The sequence below is a fragment of the Symphalangus syndactylus genome, chromosome 6 (assembly GCF_028878055.3).
Source record: "Symphalangus syndactylus isolate Jambi chromosome 6, NHGRI_mSymSyn1-v2.1_pri, whole genome shotgun sequence".
In the NCBI taxonomy this organism is placed as follows: Eukaryota; Metazoa; Chordata; class Mammalia; order Primates; family Hylobatidae; genus Symphalangus; species Symphalangus syndactylus.
In genome coordinates this window covers 93,329,065-93,349,428 of record NC_072428.2, presented here as the reverse complement: position 1 = coordinate 93,349,428, position 20,364 = coordinate 93,329,065, and the positions used below count along the sequence as shown (strand labels likewise).

General features: G+C 39.2%; 2 protein-coding genes and 1 long non-coding RNA gene across 9 annotated transcripts in view; 2 read left to right on the top strand and 1 right to left on the bottom strand.

Annotated features, from left to right (window-relative positions):
- The window catches only part of DNAJC2 (DnaJ heat shock protein family (Hsp40) member C2), a 33,221-nt gene extending 32,931 nt beyond the window's left edge, over window positions 1-290 (top strand). For all 5 annotated transcript variants that reach the window (XM_055283511.2, XM_063642091.1, XM_055283512.2 and 2 more), the window contains one exon: window positions 166-290. In XM_055283511.2, the coding sequence (XP_055139486.1) occupies window positions 166-240 (75 nt within the window). In that variant the 3' untranslated portion in view covers window positions 241-290. The remainder of the gene's footprint in view (window positions 1-165) is intronic.
- PMPCB (peptidase, mitochondrial processing subunit beta) lies at window positions 246-15,801 on the bottom strand. 3 transcript variants are annotated; one of them, XM_055283517.2, is made up of 13 exons: window positions 15,643-15,801; window positions 14,498-14,638; window positions 13,685-13,771; window positions 12,759-12,888; window positions 8,753-8,951; window positions 8,292-8,371; window positions 5,089-5,201; window positions 3,708-3,851; window positions 2,321-2,481; window positions 1,084-1,169; window positions 916-1,004; window positions 680-755; window positions 246-602 (listed from the first exon to the last, which is right to left on the bottom strand). In XM_055283517.2, exons 1-13 carry the CDS (start codon window positions 15,739-15,741, stop codon window positions 538-540), a joined length of 1,470 nt encoding a protein of 489 aa, XP_055139492.1. In that variant the 5' UTR covers window positions 15,742-15,801; the 3' UTR covers window positions 246-537. The 3 variants fall into 3 exon arrangements, with proteins under 3 accessions (XP_055139492.1, XP_063498162.1, XP_055139490.1); XM_063642092.1 differs by lacking the exon at window positions 15,643-15,801 and adding an exon at window positions 14,998-15,058 and having other exon boundaries at window positions 394-602; XM_055283515.2 differs by having other exon boundaries at window positions 394-755; window positions 15,643-15,770.
- On the top strand, window positions 15,410-18,776 carry LOC134737031 (uncharacterized). Its single transcript, XR_010121567.1, has 2 exons — window positions 15,410-16,206; window positions 17,369-18,776. It is a non-coding gene; the product is annotated as an uncharacterized lncRNA (long non-coding RNA).
- The last annotated feature ends 1,588 nt before the right edge of the window (window positions 18,777-20,364 follow it).

Sequence of the window (20,364 nt, the reverse complement as noted above, 5' to 3'; positions counted from 1 at the left end):
TATTAGGAAGAAATGAGCAACCTTAGAAACTTTCTAGGCCCTGGCAGATACTGAAATCAGTATATTTAGTACTATCTTAGTTGTTTGAATTATTTACACCAAACACTAGATTAAAATGTTTTTAAATTCTGACAACTTCTTAAATCACATCTTTCTCCCTTCTAGGAACTTGTTGAGATGGTAAAAGCAAAGAAAGCTGCTCAAGAACAAGTGCTGAATGCAAGTAGAGCCAAGAAATGACAATCTTTGTTGTGTGTGCATTTTTATAATAAAACTGAAAATACTGTAAACATTTTCATTCTTAAAATTATACTCATGGTAATAATTTGAAAGTATGCTGCTTCCAACATAATTTCTCAGAGAACAAAGACTGACCATTAATACAAAACAACCTTCAGAGGGGTAGTCTTTTTATCCTTTGAAAGTATGATACAGTATTTAATTTAAATTTCCAAATGTATATACATGTTCATTTTTATTTTTTTCTAGATGTGTTTTATAAATACATGTGTTCAAACAATCTTGATTAGGAGCATTTTAATCATGAAGCCAACACATGTTACTGCAAATCTGTTTAAAATCTGGTAGTTGCTCAATGGGACCTAAGGATTAAAAAGAAGACAGTTAATTAAAAGTACTTGGCCAACTTTTTGCATAGAAGAAAAGAAGCCAGGCTTACCAACAGCAGCAATAGCTGGACTCCTATTATAAATGTATTTGGTACATACTTCTCGAATTGTCTCAGCATTCACAGCCTGAAATATGGAAGACACTGTCATTCAGCTTTTTGTAGTAAAGACAAAGTCTATACCTGGAACTTTTTAAAACTAAAGCAAGATGAAAGATACATATTCTCAGCTTTTGTAACAAAGATCTTTGTTACACATGACCCAATAGTAACTCAGGACTACTTACATCAATTCTTGCTTCAAGCTCAGGGATGGGAATCCTTCTATTATAGCATAACATTTGCCTACCAATATCTTCACAAATTGGAGTTGAACCTATTTAAAAAGAAGGAAAAATTAACTATTGGAATATAGATCAACCATATGAAAACAGAACCTATGTCTTTATTTTTACCATCAAGCTGCAACAACATGTTTGTTTTCAGAAGATTTCTGGCTCGTGCGACCTCACTTTCAGTGACACTTGTACAGAGTCGCATCCTAAAAAACATTTGGAAAAACAGTAGTTATTGGAAAATGTTTTATTTCATGAGTTAATGACCTAAGAATGATGATGTCATCTTCTACACACAACATACAGGTGATTACAATTTAATTCCAATGCTAAGCAAAAGCTAAAATGATTATTTTCCCCAGTATTAATTTCTCAAAAATGATACATAAACATGCCTCATTACGCATTAGCAGACAAAGGCTTAATACAAATGGGCTGATCACATTTTCAGAAGTGCTATAAGCATGAGTCCTCATCTGTTGGAGTCTGATATGCTATGGGTTAAGTCAGTGGGTCATTCATTGGTTTCTGAAAACAATGAGTAGAGTCTAACTTAAATCTAATTTTTAACTTAATAATTACATCCTAGTTGACTAGATTTAGAAAGATGTAAGCCAGTTAAGAATAGTGGAGGAAAGGAACCAGAGCTAAATGTTTTCCAAGAGGCTGCGAGCCTTTCTGCCCATCTACTGACTCAATATAGTTAGTTTGTTTTCTTTTAGCAGTGGCAACTTCAGATTTACTTTCCCTTCAACCAGATTACTTTCAGAGATATTTTCCAAACAACTTCTAGTTGGCTTTTAAACTTTTAGGATCATCTTTCTGAATTAACCTGCTTCTGAAAGATTAAAACTTTCAGCCAGGTGTGGTGGCTCACACCTGTAATCCCAGCACTTTGGGAGGCTGAGAAGGGTGGATCTCCTGAGGTCAGGAGTTCAGGACCAGCCTGGCCAACATGGTGAAACCCCATCTCTACTAAAAATACAAAAAATTAGCTGGGCATGGTGGTACGCCTGTAATCCCAGCTATTCCGGAGGCTGAGGTGAGAGAATGGCTTGAACCTGGGGAGGCAGAGGCTGCAGTGAGCTGAGATGGTGCAACTACACTCCAGCCTAGGCAACAGAGCAAAACCTCATCTCAAAAAAAAAAAAAAAAAAAAAAAATTCCATAGTATAAATCAGCTTCACATCTTGAGACTTAGGAAAAACCAAATGCAACCTTTAAAAACATGGCAACTACTGTTTATCTAGGTCTCTTAATTAAAAGGTAACATTACCATAAATCACCATAAAGAATAAAAAACTAGTTTAAAACGAATTAAAGGCAAAATTTAAATTACTTAAAGCTATTTCCTCACCATTCTTTTTGAACAACATGTAGCATGTCTGCAACAGTGGATGGTTCACAAACCACATAGAGTCCCCATAATCCTGTATCTGTGTAGGAAGTGTTGAAAGACTGAAAGCTATGGCAAAGACTGCCATGACAAGTGAGCTGGGCCAGCTTGCTAGATAAATTCTGCAAGGAAAAAAAAAATTCCAAGAGAATTTTAATTACTCATGTCCAAAATACAGAAAGAAAAATGGAGTGTGTGGAAAATAGTGAATATCCTTAGAGGCTAAGTTTCCTAGTTTTATTCAACATCTCAGTAGTAGAGTTAAAATTCAGTAAGACTAAGAATTGTGCTTATTATCTCACTTACCCAGTGCACCCCCTGGAGAAATTCATGTTATAAAAGCAATGAATCCTTATAATAACGTAGTGGCTATACCTACTTCTAAAACTAGATTGCTATTATCAACCCAATTTCTAGGGCTCTTGGCTACATATGCTTAAAGATTCAAAGTTATATTGCATATGAGGCTTAAGATTATTTAGATGAAATGTATTTTGGAGAAATCTGAGTAAAGACAAATCTATACAATGTGTTTTGAAATAATTCCAACTTACAAAAAAGTTGCAAAAACAGTACAGAGAATTTCCTTTATCCACCAGATTCCCTGTTATTTTACCATGTTTGCTTTATTCTCTTTATACAAGTTTTTTCAACTGAGTTTTAGATGTGATGCTTCTTGCCCCAAATACTTTAGTACGTACTTGTGAAAAACAAGGAAATTAATTTTCTTACATCACCTTGGTATAGTTCCTCAGTATCTGTGGAGAATTGTTTCCCAGATCCCTGTGGATACCAAAATCCACAGATGCTAGAGCCCTCATGTAATATGGTATATGTAGTATTTGCATATAAGCACATTCTCCTGTATACTTTAAATCATCTCTAGATAAATACCCAATCCATGTAAATGCACGTAAATAGTTGTTATACTATAGTGTTTAGGAAGTGACCAAAAAAAAAGTCCATACATGTTTAGTACAGATGCAACCATCCATTTGTTCCCCAAAATTTTCCACCTATGGTTGGTTGAATCCATGGATATGGAACCCACGGATATAGAGGGCCTACTGACTTTTAAAATTAGGATATTAACATTGATATAGTACTTCTAGCTAATTCTTCTGTCCCTATTCAAATTTTGCCACTAATAAACTTTGTGGCAAAGAAAAAAAGAAACTTTTTCTGGCCCACATGCAATCCAGGATCAGTTTATATATTTTTAAGTCAGAATTCACAGTACAAGGCTCTATTCTGCCACTTTAAAAAAGGATTCTTACAAAGAACTTTTATTTAAGAAAACATGATAATCTTCCATCTGTTATGGAAAATTTCTTTTAAAATCACTTACCATTCCTCCCCCAAAAGAGCGATCCCAGTTGCCAATCAGTGTGTTTGCAACCATGAGACAGATTGTATCTGGATGTGCCCAACCAACAGCTTCAACAGCTATTGCAAGGTGCGCCAAAGGCATCTTGTCATCCCTCACACGAATCTAGTTAAGATAAAGCAGGAGGACCTCTAGTTAAGATTAACATTATATAACATGCTTATTAACAAGGAAAAAATCACCAGTCCCATTAATTGCAAAGTTAAAATGTACACAGGACTCTATTTTGATTTTTTAACTATCAGGCCTCATTACATTGTTGAGTTTAATCTAGAAGAATTTAGATTAAATTAAGGAAAAATTACTTTTCCCAAAGCATTTTACTACAGACAGGCACCACATGGTTTACCTGGTCAAAAAGGGTTGCATCATTTCACTGGTAGAAATCAATCCTCCGTTTGTCAATCTGAATTTTTCTCTTTCTTTCTTTTTTTTGAGACAGAGTCTCACTCTGTCGCCCAGGCTGGAGTGCAGTGGCGCCATCTCGGCTCACTGCAACCTCTGCCTCCCAGGTTCAAGCAATTTTGCCTCAGCCTCCCAAGTAGCTGGGACTACAGGCATGCACCACCATGCCCAGCTAATTTTTGTATTTTTAGTAGAGATGGAGTTTCACCATGTTGGTGAGGCTGGTCTCAAACTCCTAACCTCAAGTGACACACTCGCCTCAGCCTCTCCAAGTTCTGGGATTACAGGCGTGAGCCACTGCGCCCGGCCTCAATCTCAACTTTTCTATTGAAATGTCATATTGACGTCACAGGTTTATTTTTGTACTGCCAATGCTACAGTTCTAGGCAGCTGCCAATATCAGGGCATTTTCCATATACTACTTTGAGTATCATCCTTAACATGGCAAACTAAGCCGCTAGTGGGGCTGAAAGCTAGTTGATAACTAGTAGTTTCCCTGCAAGTTCTGGCTCTAACAGTTACTACCCCCTCCCAAAACATACTGTGGGCAAAACTGAACCAAGAGTAAACCTGAAATGAAAGTCAAAATATGGGGTTTAAAAGATTACTTCCAGATATTATAATTTGTAAATTGGCATGGTGCCAAAGAAAAAGCACAAAAAGACCAAATTATAAACTGCTCTTAAAACTTTGCTTCCTTTCAGACTAGAATGGAGAAATTTAAAAACAAAACAAAAAAAACCTTGCTTACTTAGGAAAGAAAAATAGGTGGTTAAATATGGAAGAGGAAGGAATGTAAGCAAATGAGTACATCCTCTTCCCTTTTCCTATTATTCCATTCTATTCCTACTGGAAATATGCACATTTTGTTTACTTATGTGTAAATACAACACAAGGAATCCAAAAGGCTAAATACTAGCTGGGAGGCTTGCCCTACCTCACTTCCTGTGAATTTGCAGGGAGGCAGAGCTGGTATTTCTCCTTTGTGTGTGCATAAAGAGTCACCGAAATGAAACTTTGCTAAGTCAAGCAATTCATCATGGGAAACACCTAAATTGAAAGAAAATATTTTCACATGTATCTAGCAGCAATATAGTTTACAATAAACCCTAGGTGGTATAATGTGATGTACATTACACATGAACTATCTACACTCACTAAAAGCCATTATTTAAGAGTAAGCTCACATAGCACACCTATTTCCTTGGTGTTGCAAAGCTTGAGGTTGCACAGCTTTCTCATTTTGTAGAGCAAATGACAGTTTTCATCAACAGACCAGTGGATTCACGGCTAAGAATAAGACAACTTGAAAACTCCACTTTTTACAAAATCATGTTCTATTAAACTATAAAAACTTCTGGGATCCAAACTAGCAAAAAATGCCAATTTTCAAAAAAAAAAATTGTTTTAGTGGAAAATACAAATATGGGCTCTATCAAATTTTTAAAAAGCTGGAGCTGGGCATGGTGGCTCACACCTATACTCCCAGTACTTTAGGAGGCTGAGGTGGGAGGATCATTTGAGTTCAGGAGTTCAAGACCAGCCTGGACAACATAGCAAGACTCTGTCTCAATAAAATAAATTTAAAAAGCCAGGTACCATGGCTCACACCTGTAATCCCAGCACTTTGGGAAGTCGAGGTGGGCAGGTCACTTGAGATCAGGAGTTCAAGACCAGCCTGGCCAATATGGTAAAACCCTGTCTCTACTAAAAATACAAAAATTAGCTGGGCATGGTAGCAGGCGCCTGTAATAATCCCAGTTATTCAGGAGGCTGAGGCAGGGGAATTGCTTGAACCCAGGAGGCGGAGGTTGCAGTGAGCTGAGATCACACCACTGCACTCCAACTTGGGTGACAGAGCAAGACTCTGTCTCTAAAATAAATAAAATTAAATAAAAGAAAGCTGGATACACAGATATACTTTATTCTCTGCGCTCTGCTATCAGAACTCAGGAACAGGGCCCAGTGCGGTGCTTCACACCTGTAATCCCAACACTTTGGGAGGCCGAGGCATACGGATCACCTGAGGTCAGAGGTAGACCAGCTGACCAACATGGAGAAACCCCATCCCTACTAAAGATACAAAATTAGTTGGGTGTGGTGGCGCACGCCTGTAATCCCAGCTACTCGGAAGGCTAAGGCAAGAGAATCAGTTGAATCTGGGAGGCGGAGTTTGCAGTGAGCCAAGATGACGCCATTGCACTCCAGCCTGGGTAACGAGCAAAACTCCATCTCAAAAAAAAAAAAGAACTCAGGAACAAAATAGTGTCATCTAAATTTCTGAATACATCAATAGGTATCCAAATGCAAAAACTCAGGAATTACTTAGCCTCTATATCTCTTGAGACCCAAATTAAGACTAACTTAATTTATAATTAAAATGTTAAATTATAATTTTATAATAAATGAAGCTAGGATACAAAAACTATTTAGCAAATAAAAGCTATACATCCTGAAGATTAACCTAGAAGAGATAAATGGTAGCCAAGACATAATTCAGAGGTCAGCAGAAACTTAAAACTGGCCTATTTCATTGAATTTAAGATGAAATCATTTATAAGGCACATCACTTATGTAGTATTTAAAACAAATACTAATTAATCTATAAGCCATTAAACTAAAGACATCTCAACTTTAGCTATGTCAGAATGAACCCATGAACCAAAGTAAAACTCATTTTGTCCATATGCCACCAACAATGGCAGAGAGGTCCCAGAAAGCTTGGTTGTTGAGGACCCATCTAACAAGTCTCTTGTCCCATCTCCAAGGCAGTTTCAAACACTTAAGCCCAAGTCTGCAAGAGCCAATTTAGAAACAATGTTACTCAAGAGAATTTCAGAGTGCACTTCCTGCCATGTACAATGAAGGTAGCTACAGTGAATAACATGTTTGATATTTAATGTTTTCATCTTCTCCATTACCCCCCAGGTAATTAGCTCAGAAATCAATCCAGAGCAACTAGAATTTTCAAATTATAATTTCTAAAAAGAGAAAAATTTACAACATGAAAGAACACTTCGCTTTGCTCTAATATTAAAAAATACAAAGAAATAAAAACTGGAGACCAGGTGCGGTGGGTCACGCCTGTAATCCCCAAGCTTTGGGAGGCCAAGGTGGAAGGATAACTTGAGCTCAGGAGTTTGAAACCAGCCTGGAAAACATAGTTAAGAATCCATCTCTATTTCTATAAATGTATTTTAAAAAGAAAAAAAAAATTGGAAACCAATTAAAATGTACTGCTGCCTAGATTCAGAATGCCAGGAAATCTGGCAGTATCTGTTGTCAATCTTTTTTTTTTTCATTCACTGGCTTCAAACATGACCTCAAGGAAACCTTCTGAAGTCAACTGCATGTTTGGATTCCCATTCAACATTCTCATGGCTCCCTATGTGCTTCTCCTTCCCAAAAATTAGATCTATTAAATGAATGATTGAACAAATCAAAGAATGAACATACCCATTCCATGCTTGAACAAGGACGAAGTTGGCTCTCAAGAAATAATTCAAAATCTCAAGAAATTCTCAAAGTACAGAACACTATGTTCTGACTCTCTACCAGTTCACTCCTTTGCCCTTTTCTTGCACGTTCTACTATGTACACTTATGTATTGAACAGTTCATTAAGTCTTTCTATAAATAAAACCTACCTTTTGTTTTTTTTTTTTTTGAGACAGTCTCACTCTGTCGCCCAGGCTAGAGTGCAGTGGTGCAATCTTGGCTCACTGTAACCTCCGCCTCCCAGGTTCAAGCGATTCTCCTACCTCAGCCTCCCGAATAGCTGGGACTACAGGCGCATGTCACCAGGCCCGGCTACTTTTTGTATTTTTAGTACAGACGGGGTTTCACCATATTAGTCAGGCTGGTCTTGAACTCCTGACCTCGTGATCTGCCCACCTCAGCCTCCCAAAGTGCTGGGATTACAGGCGTGAGCCACCATGCCTGGCCTAAATGAAACCCACTTTAAAAACAATAGAGGGAAAGTCTGGTTCCAGTGCTCGACATTCCCCTTACACAGTATCAAATACAGTTATTTGCTATGTAAATGAAAATTCTTAGGATATCTCCCAACAGGATCAAACTAATAAGCATACCACTCCAACTACTGTGTTTAAAACATTTGTAGAAATTTAAATTGACTAACCTCCAGCAGCAGCAAGCACTATTCTTGGCCCCTTATAATGTGTAGTTATATAATCCACTAAGTCCTTACGACTTATAGATCTGGAAATGAAGTAAAACAATTTTTAAAGGAAACCAAAAAAAAAAAAAAAAAAAAAACAGACCTTCACATAATATACCTGAAATCAAACTGGGCCATAACTGTACCCTAAAATGCAGTCAGAAATAGGATATAGGCAACACAGCAAAGAACTTCAACTTTTTTACATCAAGGAAAAAATACACCATTACTGGTTTATTCCCGAAGTACCTATGAACTCACGCGCTTGGGAGCTAGGTGGGACTAAAATGTAGCCAACTACAATTTCACTTAGGTTACTGGGGGAAAATTACTTTTTGAAACATACTTTTTAAAAGTTTGTAAATGTTAATTTTCAAAATTCATAAATTCCCTTATACACCAAGAAATTCTGTTATACCTACTTGATATTTTCAGTTGGTCCCAAAATTGTCCGTCCAAGTGCAGTATTTTGATAAGCTGTGGCATGAAGATAATCAAAAACAACTTCTTGTAAATTGGTTTCAACTTCCTGCATCTCTCTAAGGATTACTCCACGCTCACGTTCAATCTCTGCTTCTCCCAATGTGCTGTTTTGTATTATATCAGCAAGAATTTCTACAGCTAATTGAAAATAAAATATAAGAAAAAGCACCAGCAATCTTAACTTTCACTATTAAAATCTATTAAACCAAAATCGGAAATTATGACACTGACCCATCACTCAATACTAAATGATTAGCCTGGGAGAAAAACATCAGATAACAGGACAAAATTAAAATTTAACATATAAACCCCTATAGTACAAAAGATTTTTTCCTTGGGGAAAAAGTATAAATTTGCCATCACCTTGTAATGACTCTACCTACTTAAAAAATGCTATGGAAATTTGCATACTAATATAGATTGTTCTATATGAAAATTACAAAGTTATATATATTAGTCTGAAAATACCTAGCTAGCAATGTACAGAGGGTTCATATCACCCAAGTATTTACTATCCAAGTTCCCACAGCAATGACAGTGCTGTTAAGAAGCAAAGAACTGGTCAGGCACGGTGGCTCACACCTATATAATCCCAGCACTTTGGGAGGCCAATATGGGCTTGAGCCCAGGAGTTTGAGACCAACCTGGGAAACATGCCAAAATCCTGTCTCTACAAAAAATACAAAAATTGGCCAGGCACGGTGGCTCACGCTTGTAATCCCAGCACTTTGGGAGGCCGAGGCGGGCGGATCATGAGGTTGGGAGATCGAGACCACGGTGAAACCTCGTCTCTACTAAAAATAGAAAAAAATTAGCCGGGCGTGGTGGCGGGCGCCTGTAGTTCCAGCTACTCGGAGACGCTGAGGCAGGAGAATGGCGTGAACCCGGGAGGCGGAGCTTGCAGTGAGCCGAGATTGCGCCACTGCACTCCAGCCTGGGCGACAGAGCGAGACTCTGTCTCAAAAAAAAAAAACAAAAATTAGCTGCGTGTGGTGGCATGTTCCCATAGTCCCTGCTACTCAGGAGGCTGAGATGGGAGGATGGGTGGAGCTCGGGAGGCAAAGGTTGTAGTGAGCTGCGATTGCGCCACTGCACTCTCGCCTGGGCAACAGAGAAAAGAATCCTTATAATCTAAAATATGCCCCAAATGAATCACAGAATTGTGTGTTCTCAAACCCTAATTTGCAAAAAGCCAAAAGTGAAGTGGAATATGTCATATTAGGCCATTAAGCAATTTTATCAGAAAAAGCGCATACCTCTCCAAAAAAAACCGTGCTTCATTCTTGAAGAATTAGTACATAGTTGCAATCATAAATCTAAATTTCATTAATATGATTAATGTTACAAAATAAACTTACAATCTTGTTTCTTTTTTTTCCCCTAAGAGACAAGGTCTCATTATGCTGCCCAGACTGGACTCAAATTCCTGGGTTCAAACAATCCTCCTGCCTCAGCTTCCTCTAAGTAGCCAGGACTAAAGGCATGTACTACCGTGTCTGGTTTAAGTTTCAATTTTTACTCTAAACTGTTGTTCCTTGTTTTAATTAAGTTCACTTTAAGGCACACTGTCTCAGAACTGATTATGTTCAAATACTAAGAACATGACAGAACAAACTATTACAGTAAGCTGTGGCTGAGATCATGACCAAAAGGAAAAAATTATCTGTAAAACCAAATAAAACCCATCTGTCCAGATGAGAGAACAGAGTCCAGTAAAATCAGTGAGAAATAGCCCATAGACAAATGGAAGGACAAGAATTCCTGTGTGAAAATCCTCCTTTATGTAGGATTGGTGGTCTACACTGGTAGTTTCCAAAGGCGGGGAGGGGGGGCTCCTATTTCCCAGTCTGTTTTAATCTGAATCTTTTTTTAAAATGTATATTTAATGTATGTTAGTATATTAGCACATGTATTTAACTTACAAGTATACATACATTAAGGATGTATGATCAACTTTCTTACCAATAAGAGTTAAGTGATCATCATGCACACGTTTACTGCAGCACTATTCACAACAGCAAAGACTTGGAACCAACCCAAATGTCCATCAGTGATAGACTGGATTAAGAAAATGTGGCACATATACACCATGGAATACTATGCATCCATAAAAAAGGATGAGTTCATGTCTTTTGTAAGGACATGGATGAAGCTGGAAACCATCATTCTGAGCAAACTAGCACAACGACAGAAAACCAAACACCACATGTTCTCACTCATAGGTGGGAATTGAACAATGAGAACACTTGGACACGGGGTGGGAACATCACACACCGGAGCCTGTGGTGGGGTGGTGGGAGCAGGGAGGGATAGCATTAGGAGATATACCTAATTTAAATGATGAGTTAACGGGTGCAGCACACCAACACAGCACATGTATACATATGTAACAAACCTGCACGTTGTGCACGTGTACCCTAGAACTTAAAGTATAATAATAAAAAATAAAAATTAAAAAAAAATAAGTGATCATAAAACCTGGAGACCATTAGTCTAAACATCTAATTATTACTTCATATACCAGGCTTCACACCCAGGGTGAAGGGTGAAAAACCCCAAGTAAATCCCTAAAGTTGGAGCTGCTTCAGAGAGCACTTCCATTTTGTATTCCTCAGGGAGAGCCCCTCTGTTTTTCTACTCCCACTAGCAGAGGCTCTGTCCTTCCCAGCTAGATGCCAGGAGAAAAGGGGGAAAAAAAAGTCTTTTAACTTCACCCTTCCTTTTTCTGTTTCTCCTTTTTGCCTTCCCTGTTGTTCTGTGTAAATAAAGGAAGGAACTAGGCTGGAATGAACAATTCTTTAAAGAAGCTTGGCCTAGCCCTATGTTCTTGGTCCCTAATTAGTCCTGGGACAAAAACTGTCTCTATTGGTTTTGTTATTCAAACCAACACACCCTCCATCGTTGCTGTCATTTTTGTTTTAATGCAAAAGTTAGGGTATCATATTAAGTATTTTAGTTATTTACAGGTGATAGGTTTCTTATTTTATTGTTTTGACAAAGCAAATGAATCTGGTAAGAAAACACACACTTGAGTCCACAGTAAGCCACCTGATAGCTATGCAATCCCGGGCAAGTCAGAGTCTGGGCTTCAATTTCCACAACTGCAAGGTGGAAACACCTGTGCAGATCAAATGGCTAATATATACACAAAAGTACTTTTGTTAAGTGCCATTTAAACATTATTAATGAAAGTCTATTAGGAATCCAAAATTGCAAAGTAGTAACTACAACTACAGAAGGACCTTAAGGGTTAAAAATTTCACTAACGGCCGTGCACAGTGGCTCACGCCTACAATCCCAGCACTTTGGGAGGCCGAGGCAGGTGGGTGACTTGAGGTCAGGAGTTTAAGTCCAGCCTGGCCAACATGGTAAAACTCATCTCTACTAAAAATATAAAAACTAGCCAGCTATGGTGGCAGGAGCCTATAATCCCAGCTACTCAGGAGGCTGAGGCAGGAGAATCACTTGAACCCAGGAGGCAGAGGTTGCAGTGAGCCGAGATCACACCACTGCACTCCAGCCTGGGTGACAGAGCAAGACTCTCTCTCTAAACAAAAATAATGATTTTACCAATTAGCTCTAAAACTGCTAAATTTTGTTGTTAATTCTTCCACTGGGAAATGTTTGTGTAATAACTTTTAGAGAGTCAAAACAGTCTCCAAACATGGTAACTAACAAACTGCTGTCCTGTCAAAATATTTTATTCCCACCAAATAATCTCTATTTTATTGCTACATATTAAGAAAAACAATCATCCATAATCTTACTATTTGTCATATTTAGAAAAAAAAAAATAAGATCAGCTGTACCCTCACCCAGAATTCAGTTTCGCTTTTTCACATTTCTGGAACTTACTCTTTTACAACAGACATAATAAAAATAGTACTAAATAATTCCTGATTCTCATGAAAATTATATTATCTGCTGTATAAATAATAACAATACCTCTTGGCAAGTCTTTAGAGAATGCTTTGGCATAGTATACAGTCTGCTCTCTGGAGGTATAGGCATTGAGATGAGCACCCATATTTTCAATCTCAAGTTCCAGATCTAACTGGGATCTCTTCTTGGTGCCCTTGAAACAAAAGAGGACAAACAAATTATGCAACCTCCCTTTATCCTTCATCTATTCTAAACACTTCAGATAATATGGAGGACATAAGTTCGTTTCATGCAGGGTCAAATTTGGTTTCTAAAGTACATCAGGTAGGGTATGATGGCTCACACCTGTAACCCCGGCACTTTGAGAAGCTGAGGCAGGCAGATTGAGCCCAAGAGATCAAGACCAACCTGGCCAACATGGCGAAACCCTATCTCTATGAAAAAGAAAAAAGAAACCATATATATATGGTTTGTTTATATATATATATATATGGTTTGTTTATATATATATATATATATATATATATATTAAAAAACACCCGGTTATATATATATAAATATCCGGTTATATAAATTATATAAATTATCCGGGTGTGGTGGCATGCACATACAGTCCCAGCTAATCCAGAAGTAAATGTGGGAGGATGGCTTGAGCCTAGGACACGGAGGTTGCAGTAAGGAGATTGTGTCACCGCACTCCAGCCTAGGCAACAGAGCTAGATCCTATCTCAAAAAAAATTAAATTAAAAAAAATAAGGTACGTCAGGCTTCAGAAATGGTACACATTCAGATGACTCCTGCATCCCAAGAGAAAGTTTTCATTTCAGCTTTACAAAGCAATTATCAGTACTTATTTTAGATACTGTCCTGGAAAAATAAACATAAAACATGTTATACTACTGAAAGAGCTCTCCCTGCCTCTAAAGAATGAGACTTTGTGCTTATTATCTCTTAAAGGGAGTGCATTTTTGTAAAGTCTTACAACTTGCCTTGAAAGCCATATGCTCCAGAAAGTGTGCTGTTCCATTGTTCTTCTCATTTTCATATCTACTTCCAGCATCAATCCAGAGTCCAACCTTAATGCAATCAAAGAACAATTAAATAAATCCATTTTATTTATTTGAAGTTGGGGGGAACAGCCTCCTTCCTTTTTCTGACAAATGCTTTCTCGTCTTAACACTAAGATTTTCTTGACCTGAGTGAATTGATAGTTCTTTCCTGTGAACTATGAGATTTAAAAATTTTGATCAGGATACTGCTGGGTGCTACAAGTATCTACCTGCCACCTTCACTGAAGATTCTTTGCCCAACTCATTAATCCAGCCAATTAATAACTGTAGTATCAAGAACATCAGAGACTGTCAGAAAACTTCGGTTGAAATCCTGGCTTTGTCATGTATTAGCTGAGTGACCTGAACAAAACCATTTAACTTCTCTCACTTCCTTAACTATGAAACAGGTGTGAGGATGCCCACTACAAACAATTGCTTTTTAGCAAGTAAGATATCAGTAGAAACACCTGGCAGAGTAGCCCTGCAAATATCTCATTATTATCAATACTGACAATAAATAATCAATAATAAGCTACAAGAACAAGATGCAGACAAGGCAACAGGATACATATGCACCCTGTAACTAAGTACCACTGGAAGAAAAGGTTCACAACTCATGGAAATCTGTCAAGGCAAAATAACTGCCACCCTTTCTGAACCACCAGCCAACGAAAAAGCTAAAGATTAAAATCAACAATTTGCTACGCTAAATGAAGTGTCACTTAAAAGAAGGTTGCCTGAGTCACTCACCGTGCATGTTGAGAGCCCAGAGTCTTCCGAAGCCACTCTGAGTCCGCTTTCTAAACATGTTACTCTTGTTTCAGGAACATTCAGAACAACTTGAGTAGCAGCCTGTGTACTTCTTAATCTGTTCTCTCCAAAATATAATGACTGGTTGGGGGTAGGAAGTGGAAGAGACAAAGCAAAACACATTACTAATCTGATATTAAATGTTGTTTTTAAAACCAAATCTATTTTAAATAGGCTGTCTCTATAAAAGAATCTTTCTTCTTGAATTTTGGTTCCACTGGGATCTCTACCTGGCCTAGAAACATCTGTCACCAGCCACTGTCCTAAAGCCAGCAACGTGATTATAAACATGCCTTTCCCTCAGGGAAGATGAGCAGTTATCATCACCCAGAGAGAAATTGACTTTATTTCACTACCTCTCCTAGAAATGTTCTATATTCATTATGGAGAAAACAAGCAGGGAAAAAAAAAAGAGAGAGAAAACATGTAAAACTACCTACACACAAGACAGAACTGACACTCGAGTTTTCACTGTTCAAGAAAAGCAACAGGGTTTGGAAATGGTTAAAAAAAAAAAGGGGGGGGAGGATAGAAAGATGGGCCGATGTTCAAAATGCAAATGACTGGCTTTTCGGCCAGGAACTATTCGCCTTTCAGCAGTTTTTCTTTGCCCTTATACAAAAGTCTCACATCCCTTTGCTGAAAGTCAGAGACTCTCTCATGAGAAAAATGCAAATACATAAAAAAATTTTACTTCAGCGATGTCCAGGTTCGCGGGAAGCCCAGCTGAGGACGAAGTTCAGTCAGGCAAAAACAGAACTCTGGAGCGGTACCCATTTCACTTTTTAGTTTTCCCCAATTTGCAAGCACTACGTTTTTAGTGGTCAAACACGCACTCCTCAGTAGCTGGCGGGAGGAACCGAAAACCAGGGTCATCCCACACGTCACTAGCAGGTCTCCTGGCTGGTGGCCACAAGCCAGACACCGCCAGCCAGTTCAGCAGCCCCAGGCCGCCTGGCGCCCGGCGGGTCCGGGTCGAGGTCCTGCCCGACCCACTGTTCGGATCTGTGGCACCGACTCTCAGGTGCGCTGCGCTGGGTCTTGGCGAGATCTCGAGGCCAGGGCCGGCCCGGAGGGAAGCTCACCCGTCCCGCAGCGCCTCGGATTAGGAGACTCTCGCTGAAACCCCAGAGCCGCCGCCGCGCCGCGGGTAACAACACGACTCGAGCCGCCGCAGCCGCCATTTCTGCTAGAAGGAAGGTAGAGGATGAAGGATGTGCTTCCGGGGTCGCGACCTGAGGCCCCAGAGCAGGGAGGCGGACTCCACCTTGTGGCCGTGATGGGAATGACACTCCTCGAAGCGGTCGTGAAAGCAATCAGGGCCTGACCATGATGCTGAGCGGTCCTTACCAAATGAATTGGGGAGTCTGTAGAAGCCCCCTGTATCATCAGTTATTTTAACGATCGCCTACTAAGTGCAAAGCACAAATGCGGTGGAATGAAAGATAACCTGATGCAATATATCTCACTGGTGGATGGAATTGATTGAAAACAGTGGAATAATATTCACAAGTCACTGCCTTTAAAGGAAAAGTCTAGTGGGAGAGACAGATGCGGTGAGGGGAGGAAAAGATGTATCCGTGTTGACCACTATCCACTCTTCGAACCTATACAATATGGCTCATCTCATTCCATAGAAATTGCCCTTGGTAAGGTCACTAATTGCTAAAAGTTGGACACTTTACAGACTTATGTTACAGTCTTGTTGGAGGATTTGATGTCGTTGGCTTCTTTGAAATTCTCTTCTCAATATATTCTAGAGCTCCACCTCCTCATAGTTCCCTCTGCACTTTCTTGGACTCCTCTTTATTCACAGATCTGTTTTTTGTTTTTGTTTTTGAGATGGAGTTTCACTCTTGTTGCCCAGGCTGGAGTGCAGTGGTGCAATCTCAGCTCACTGCAACCTCTGCCTCCCGGGTTCAAGCAATTCTCCTGCCTCAGCCTCCCAAGTAGCTGGGATTACAGGCGTGTGCCACCACACCTGGCTACTTTGTATTTTTATAGAGATGGGGTTTCACCATATTGGTCAGGCTGGTTTCGAACTCCTAACCTCAGGTGGTCCGCCCACCTCCACCTCCCAAAGTGCTAGGATTACAGGTGTGAGCCACTGCGCCAAGCCCACAGATCTCTCAAGGAACTAAAAATTGTAAATGCTTTTCTAACTCAGGTAGATGCTATTGTGCTCATTTTGCAATTAAGACACTGAAGTCAAATAACTTGCCCCAGGTTACCCTGCTATAATAGGTTAACGCCAAAGACTGTGCTGTGAAACACTACATTTTGCCCTAAAAGTGGGTGTTTGCCAGGACTCTAAGCCTCTTCTACTGAACATTCACCCTCTGGGCTTTTCCCTCCACTTCAGGACCTGTCTGCACAACCCAGGCCTTTCTCTTGAGCTCCAGCCCACTTAACCATCAACTACTAGGAAACTACACTTGAATATCCCATTGGAAACTCGATATCAACTTGTCCAAAAGGGAATTCGCTGTGGCCCCTGAATCTCTTCCCATATTTGCAGTGCTAAACAGCCAATCATACCTCCATTCACCCAAAAATCCAAACCACCCGGAAGCTCCTCTCTTTTTCCATCTTCCACATTCAATTGATACACCCCTTTCCTGCCTGTTCAATCTACTCCAGTCCCATTGTCAGTTTTTCACATTACTACCTATGGGATCTTTTACAAATGAAACTGTTACTGCAGTCCCGTTATGAAGAATCCACCAGGGAGCCCTTGGTCACAATAAAGTAAAGGGTCTTTAGCATGGTAGGTGGCGCCCTTCATGACCTGACTCCCATTTATCTTTCCAGACTCATCTCCCTCCACCTACCCGGCTGCTATGCTTCGCAGGTTCAGCCCACAAGACTCATGATGTAATGTAATAAAGGACGACCAAGGTTATTCTCTCATGTTTCTAAAACAAACGTGTGTTAACCAAAAATAAATACAAACATGCATACATATATACAAAAACATTTAGGTATAATCACAGGAAGCACCTAGGAAGTTTTAGCAAGAATTTGTATTCAATTCTAATATACTCCATGGTATTAATTTATTAGTCATTATTTACAGTCAATATCTTAGAACGTAAAGCCTATAGAAATTAAGTGCACCAGAGTAGAGCCAAGAAATCAAAGTACTTTGACTACTCCCAAAATAGCCCTACACCCACAACAGTATCCATTACTTTTTTTTTTTTTTTTTTGAGACGGAGTTTCGCTCTTGTTGCCCAGGCTGGAGTGCAATGGTGCAATCTCAGCTCACTGCAACCTCCGCCTCCAGGGTTCTAGCAATTCCCTTGCCTCAGCCTCCCAAGTAGCTGGGATTACAGATGCCCACCACCACACCCAGCTACTTTTTGTATTTTTAGTAGAAACGGGGTTTCACCAGGTTGGCCAGGCTGGTCTCAAACTCCTGACCTCAAATGATCCTCCTGCCTCAGCCTCCCAAAGTGCTGGGATTACAGGTGTGAGCCACTGCACCTGGCCTATTTTAAATGATTTCTTAACTGACTGGATTTTACTGGCAGAGTCATTGCTATTTTTGTTGTTTGGAAATTTTCATCATGGAAGTCATATTCCTTTAATTCTTTCATGTTTGAGGATGTCTGCTTTTATGAATGACATTTTTGTCTGGATTTAATATTGTTGGGTCACAGTTTCATTTTCTCAGAATTTTATAAACATTACTCCATTATGTTCTTGAGTTAAATGTTTTGGAAAAGTCTGAGGCTAGCCAGATTTTTTCTTTTTTTACCACCCTTAAGTGTGACCTGTCTTATCTGCCTAAAAACCTAAAAAATTATTCTTGAAGTTCAATAACTTAACTAGGCTATATCTTAATGTTGAGTAATTTTTGTGTCGTGATTTTTATCAAAATTTTCAAAAACATAATACGTTTTCATTCTGCAGTTTCACTTCTTCCTTCACTTTAGAGAAAGTCTCTTTGAATACATATTCTGGCATTCCATTCAGTATGTTATCTTTTCAAGGACTGCAGCTCTCCTTATGCTGAATGACTTTATCTGTCCTTCATATTTATTAGCATCTCTCTAACTTTTTAAGGCTTTGTCATTTTCCTCTACTTTTTTTGTGATTATCTCAAGACAGAAGTAGGTCTACACAAACATGCCCTACTAATTTTTGGCAAAGGTGCAGAAGCAATTCAATAGATGGAGAATAGCCTTTCAACAAATGCTGCTGGAACAATTAGATGTTCACATCCACAGCTCCCCGCTCCCCAACTCCCAATGAACCTAAATCTCACACTTTATACAAAAATTAACTGAAAATGAATCATGGATGCAAATATGTGACATAAAACTATAAAACTTTTAGAAAAACACGTAGGATAAAATATTTGGGATATAGGGATAGACAAGGAGTTTTTAGACCTGATATAAAAAATACAGTGCTTAAAACAAGATTAAAGCCAGGCACGGTGGCTCACGCCTGTAATCCCAACAGTTTGGGAGGCCGAGACAGGCAGATCACCTAAGATCAAGAGATCGAGACCATCCTGGCCAACATGGTGAAACCCCCATCTCTACTAAAAATACAAAAATTAGCTGGGCATGGTGGCATGCGTGTGTAGTCCCAGGTACTTGAGAGGCTAAGGCAAAAGAATTGGTTGAACCTGAGAGGCAGAAGTTGCAGTTAGCTGAGATCATGCCACTGCACTCCAACCTGGTGACAGAGGAAAACTCCATCTCAAAAAAAAAAAAAAACAAACAAACAGAAAAAAAAACAAGATTAAAGCTTTTGCTCTAAAAAAGATGCTGTTAAGAGGATGAAAAGACAAGCTACAGACTTGGAGAAAATATTTGCAAGCCACATATTCAGCAAAAGACCTGTGTCTAAATTGTGCAAAAAAAACCTCTCAAAAACAGTGAAAAAAATGGGCAAAAGACATGAACAGACATTTCACTGAAGGAGAAATACAGACGGCAGATAAGCACATGAAAAGATGTCCAATATCATCAATCATTACAAAATGCAAATTAAAATGATGAGCTATCGCTATACACATAGCAGAATGGCTCAAGTGAAAAACAGCAATAACACCACATGCTGGCAAGGATGTAGAAAAGCAAGATCACTCATACATTACTAGTGGGAATATAAAACTCCAGAGTAGTAGAGCTGCTTATTATACAACCCAGTAATTGAACTCCTGGGCATTTATCCCAGAAAGATGAAAACTGAAGTTTACACAAAAACATCTACACGTTATCTTCATAGCAGCTTTACTCATGATAGCCAAAAATTGGAAATAATGCAAATGTCCTTCAACAGGTGAACGGTTAAACACACTGTGGTACATTCTTACCACGGAATACTACTCAGCTGTCAAAAGGAATGAACTACTGACAAATGCAACAACTTGAAGGGGCCTCAAGGGAATTATGACAATACCAAAAGGTTATATACTATATGATTCCATTTCTATAACATTCCTGAAATGACAGAATTATAGAGATGGAGAATAGACTCGTGATCCCCAAGGGTTGGACTGGGGAGGGGAGAAGGGTAGGGACAAGAGGAAGATGAGTATGGCTATGAAAGGGTGGCATAGGAGGTTCTTGAAGCGATGGGACCATTCTCTGTCTCAACTGTGCTGCTAGTTACACGAATGTACACATGTAAAATTGCATAGCGTTAAATACACACAAATGAACGCACATAAAACTGGTAACATATGAATCAGTTCAGTGTATTGTATCGACATCAATTTCCCGGTTGTGATATTGTTTCTATTCCTGCAAGATGTTATAGTTGGGGCAAACTGGATGAAAAGTATATGG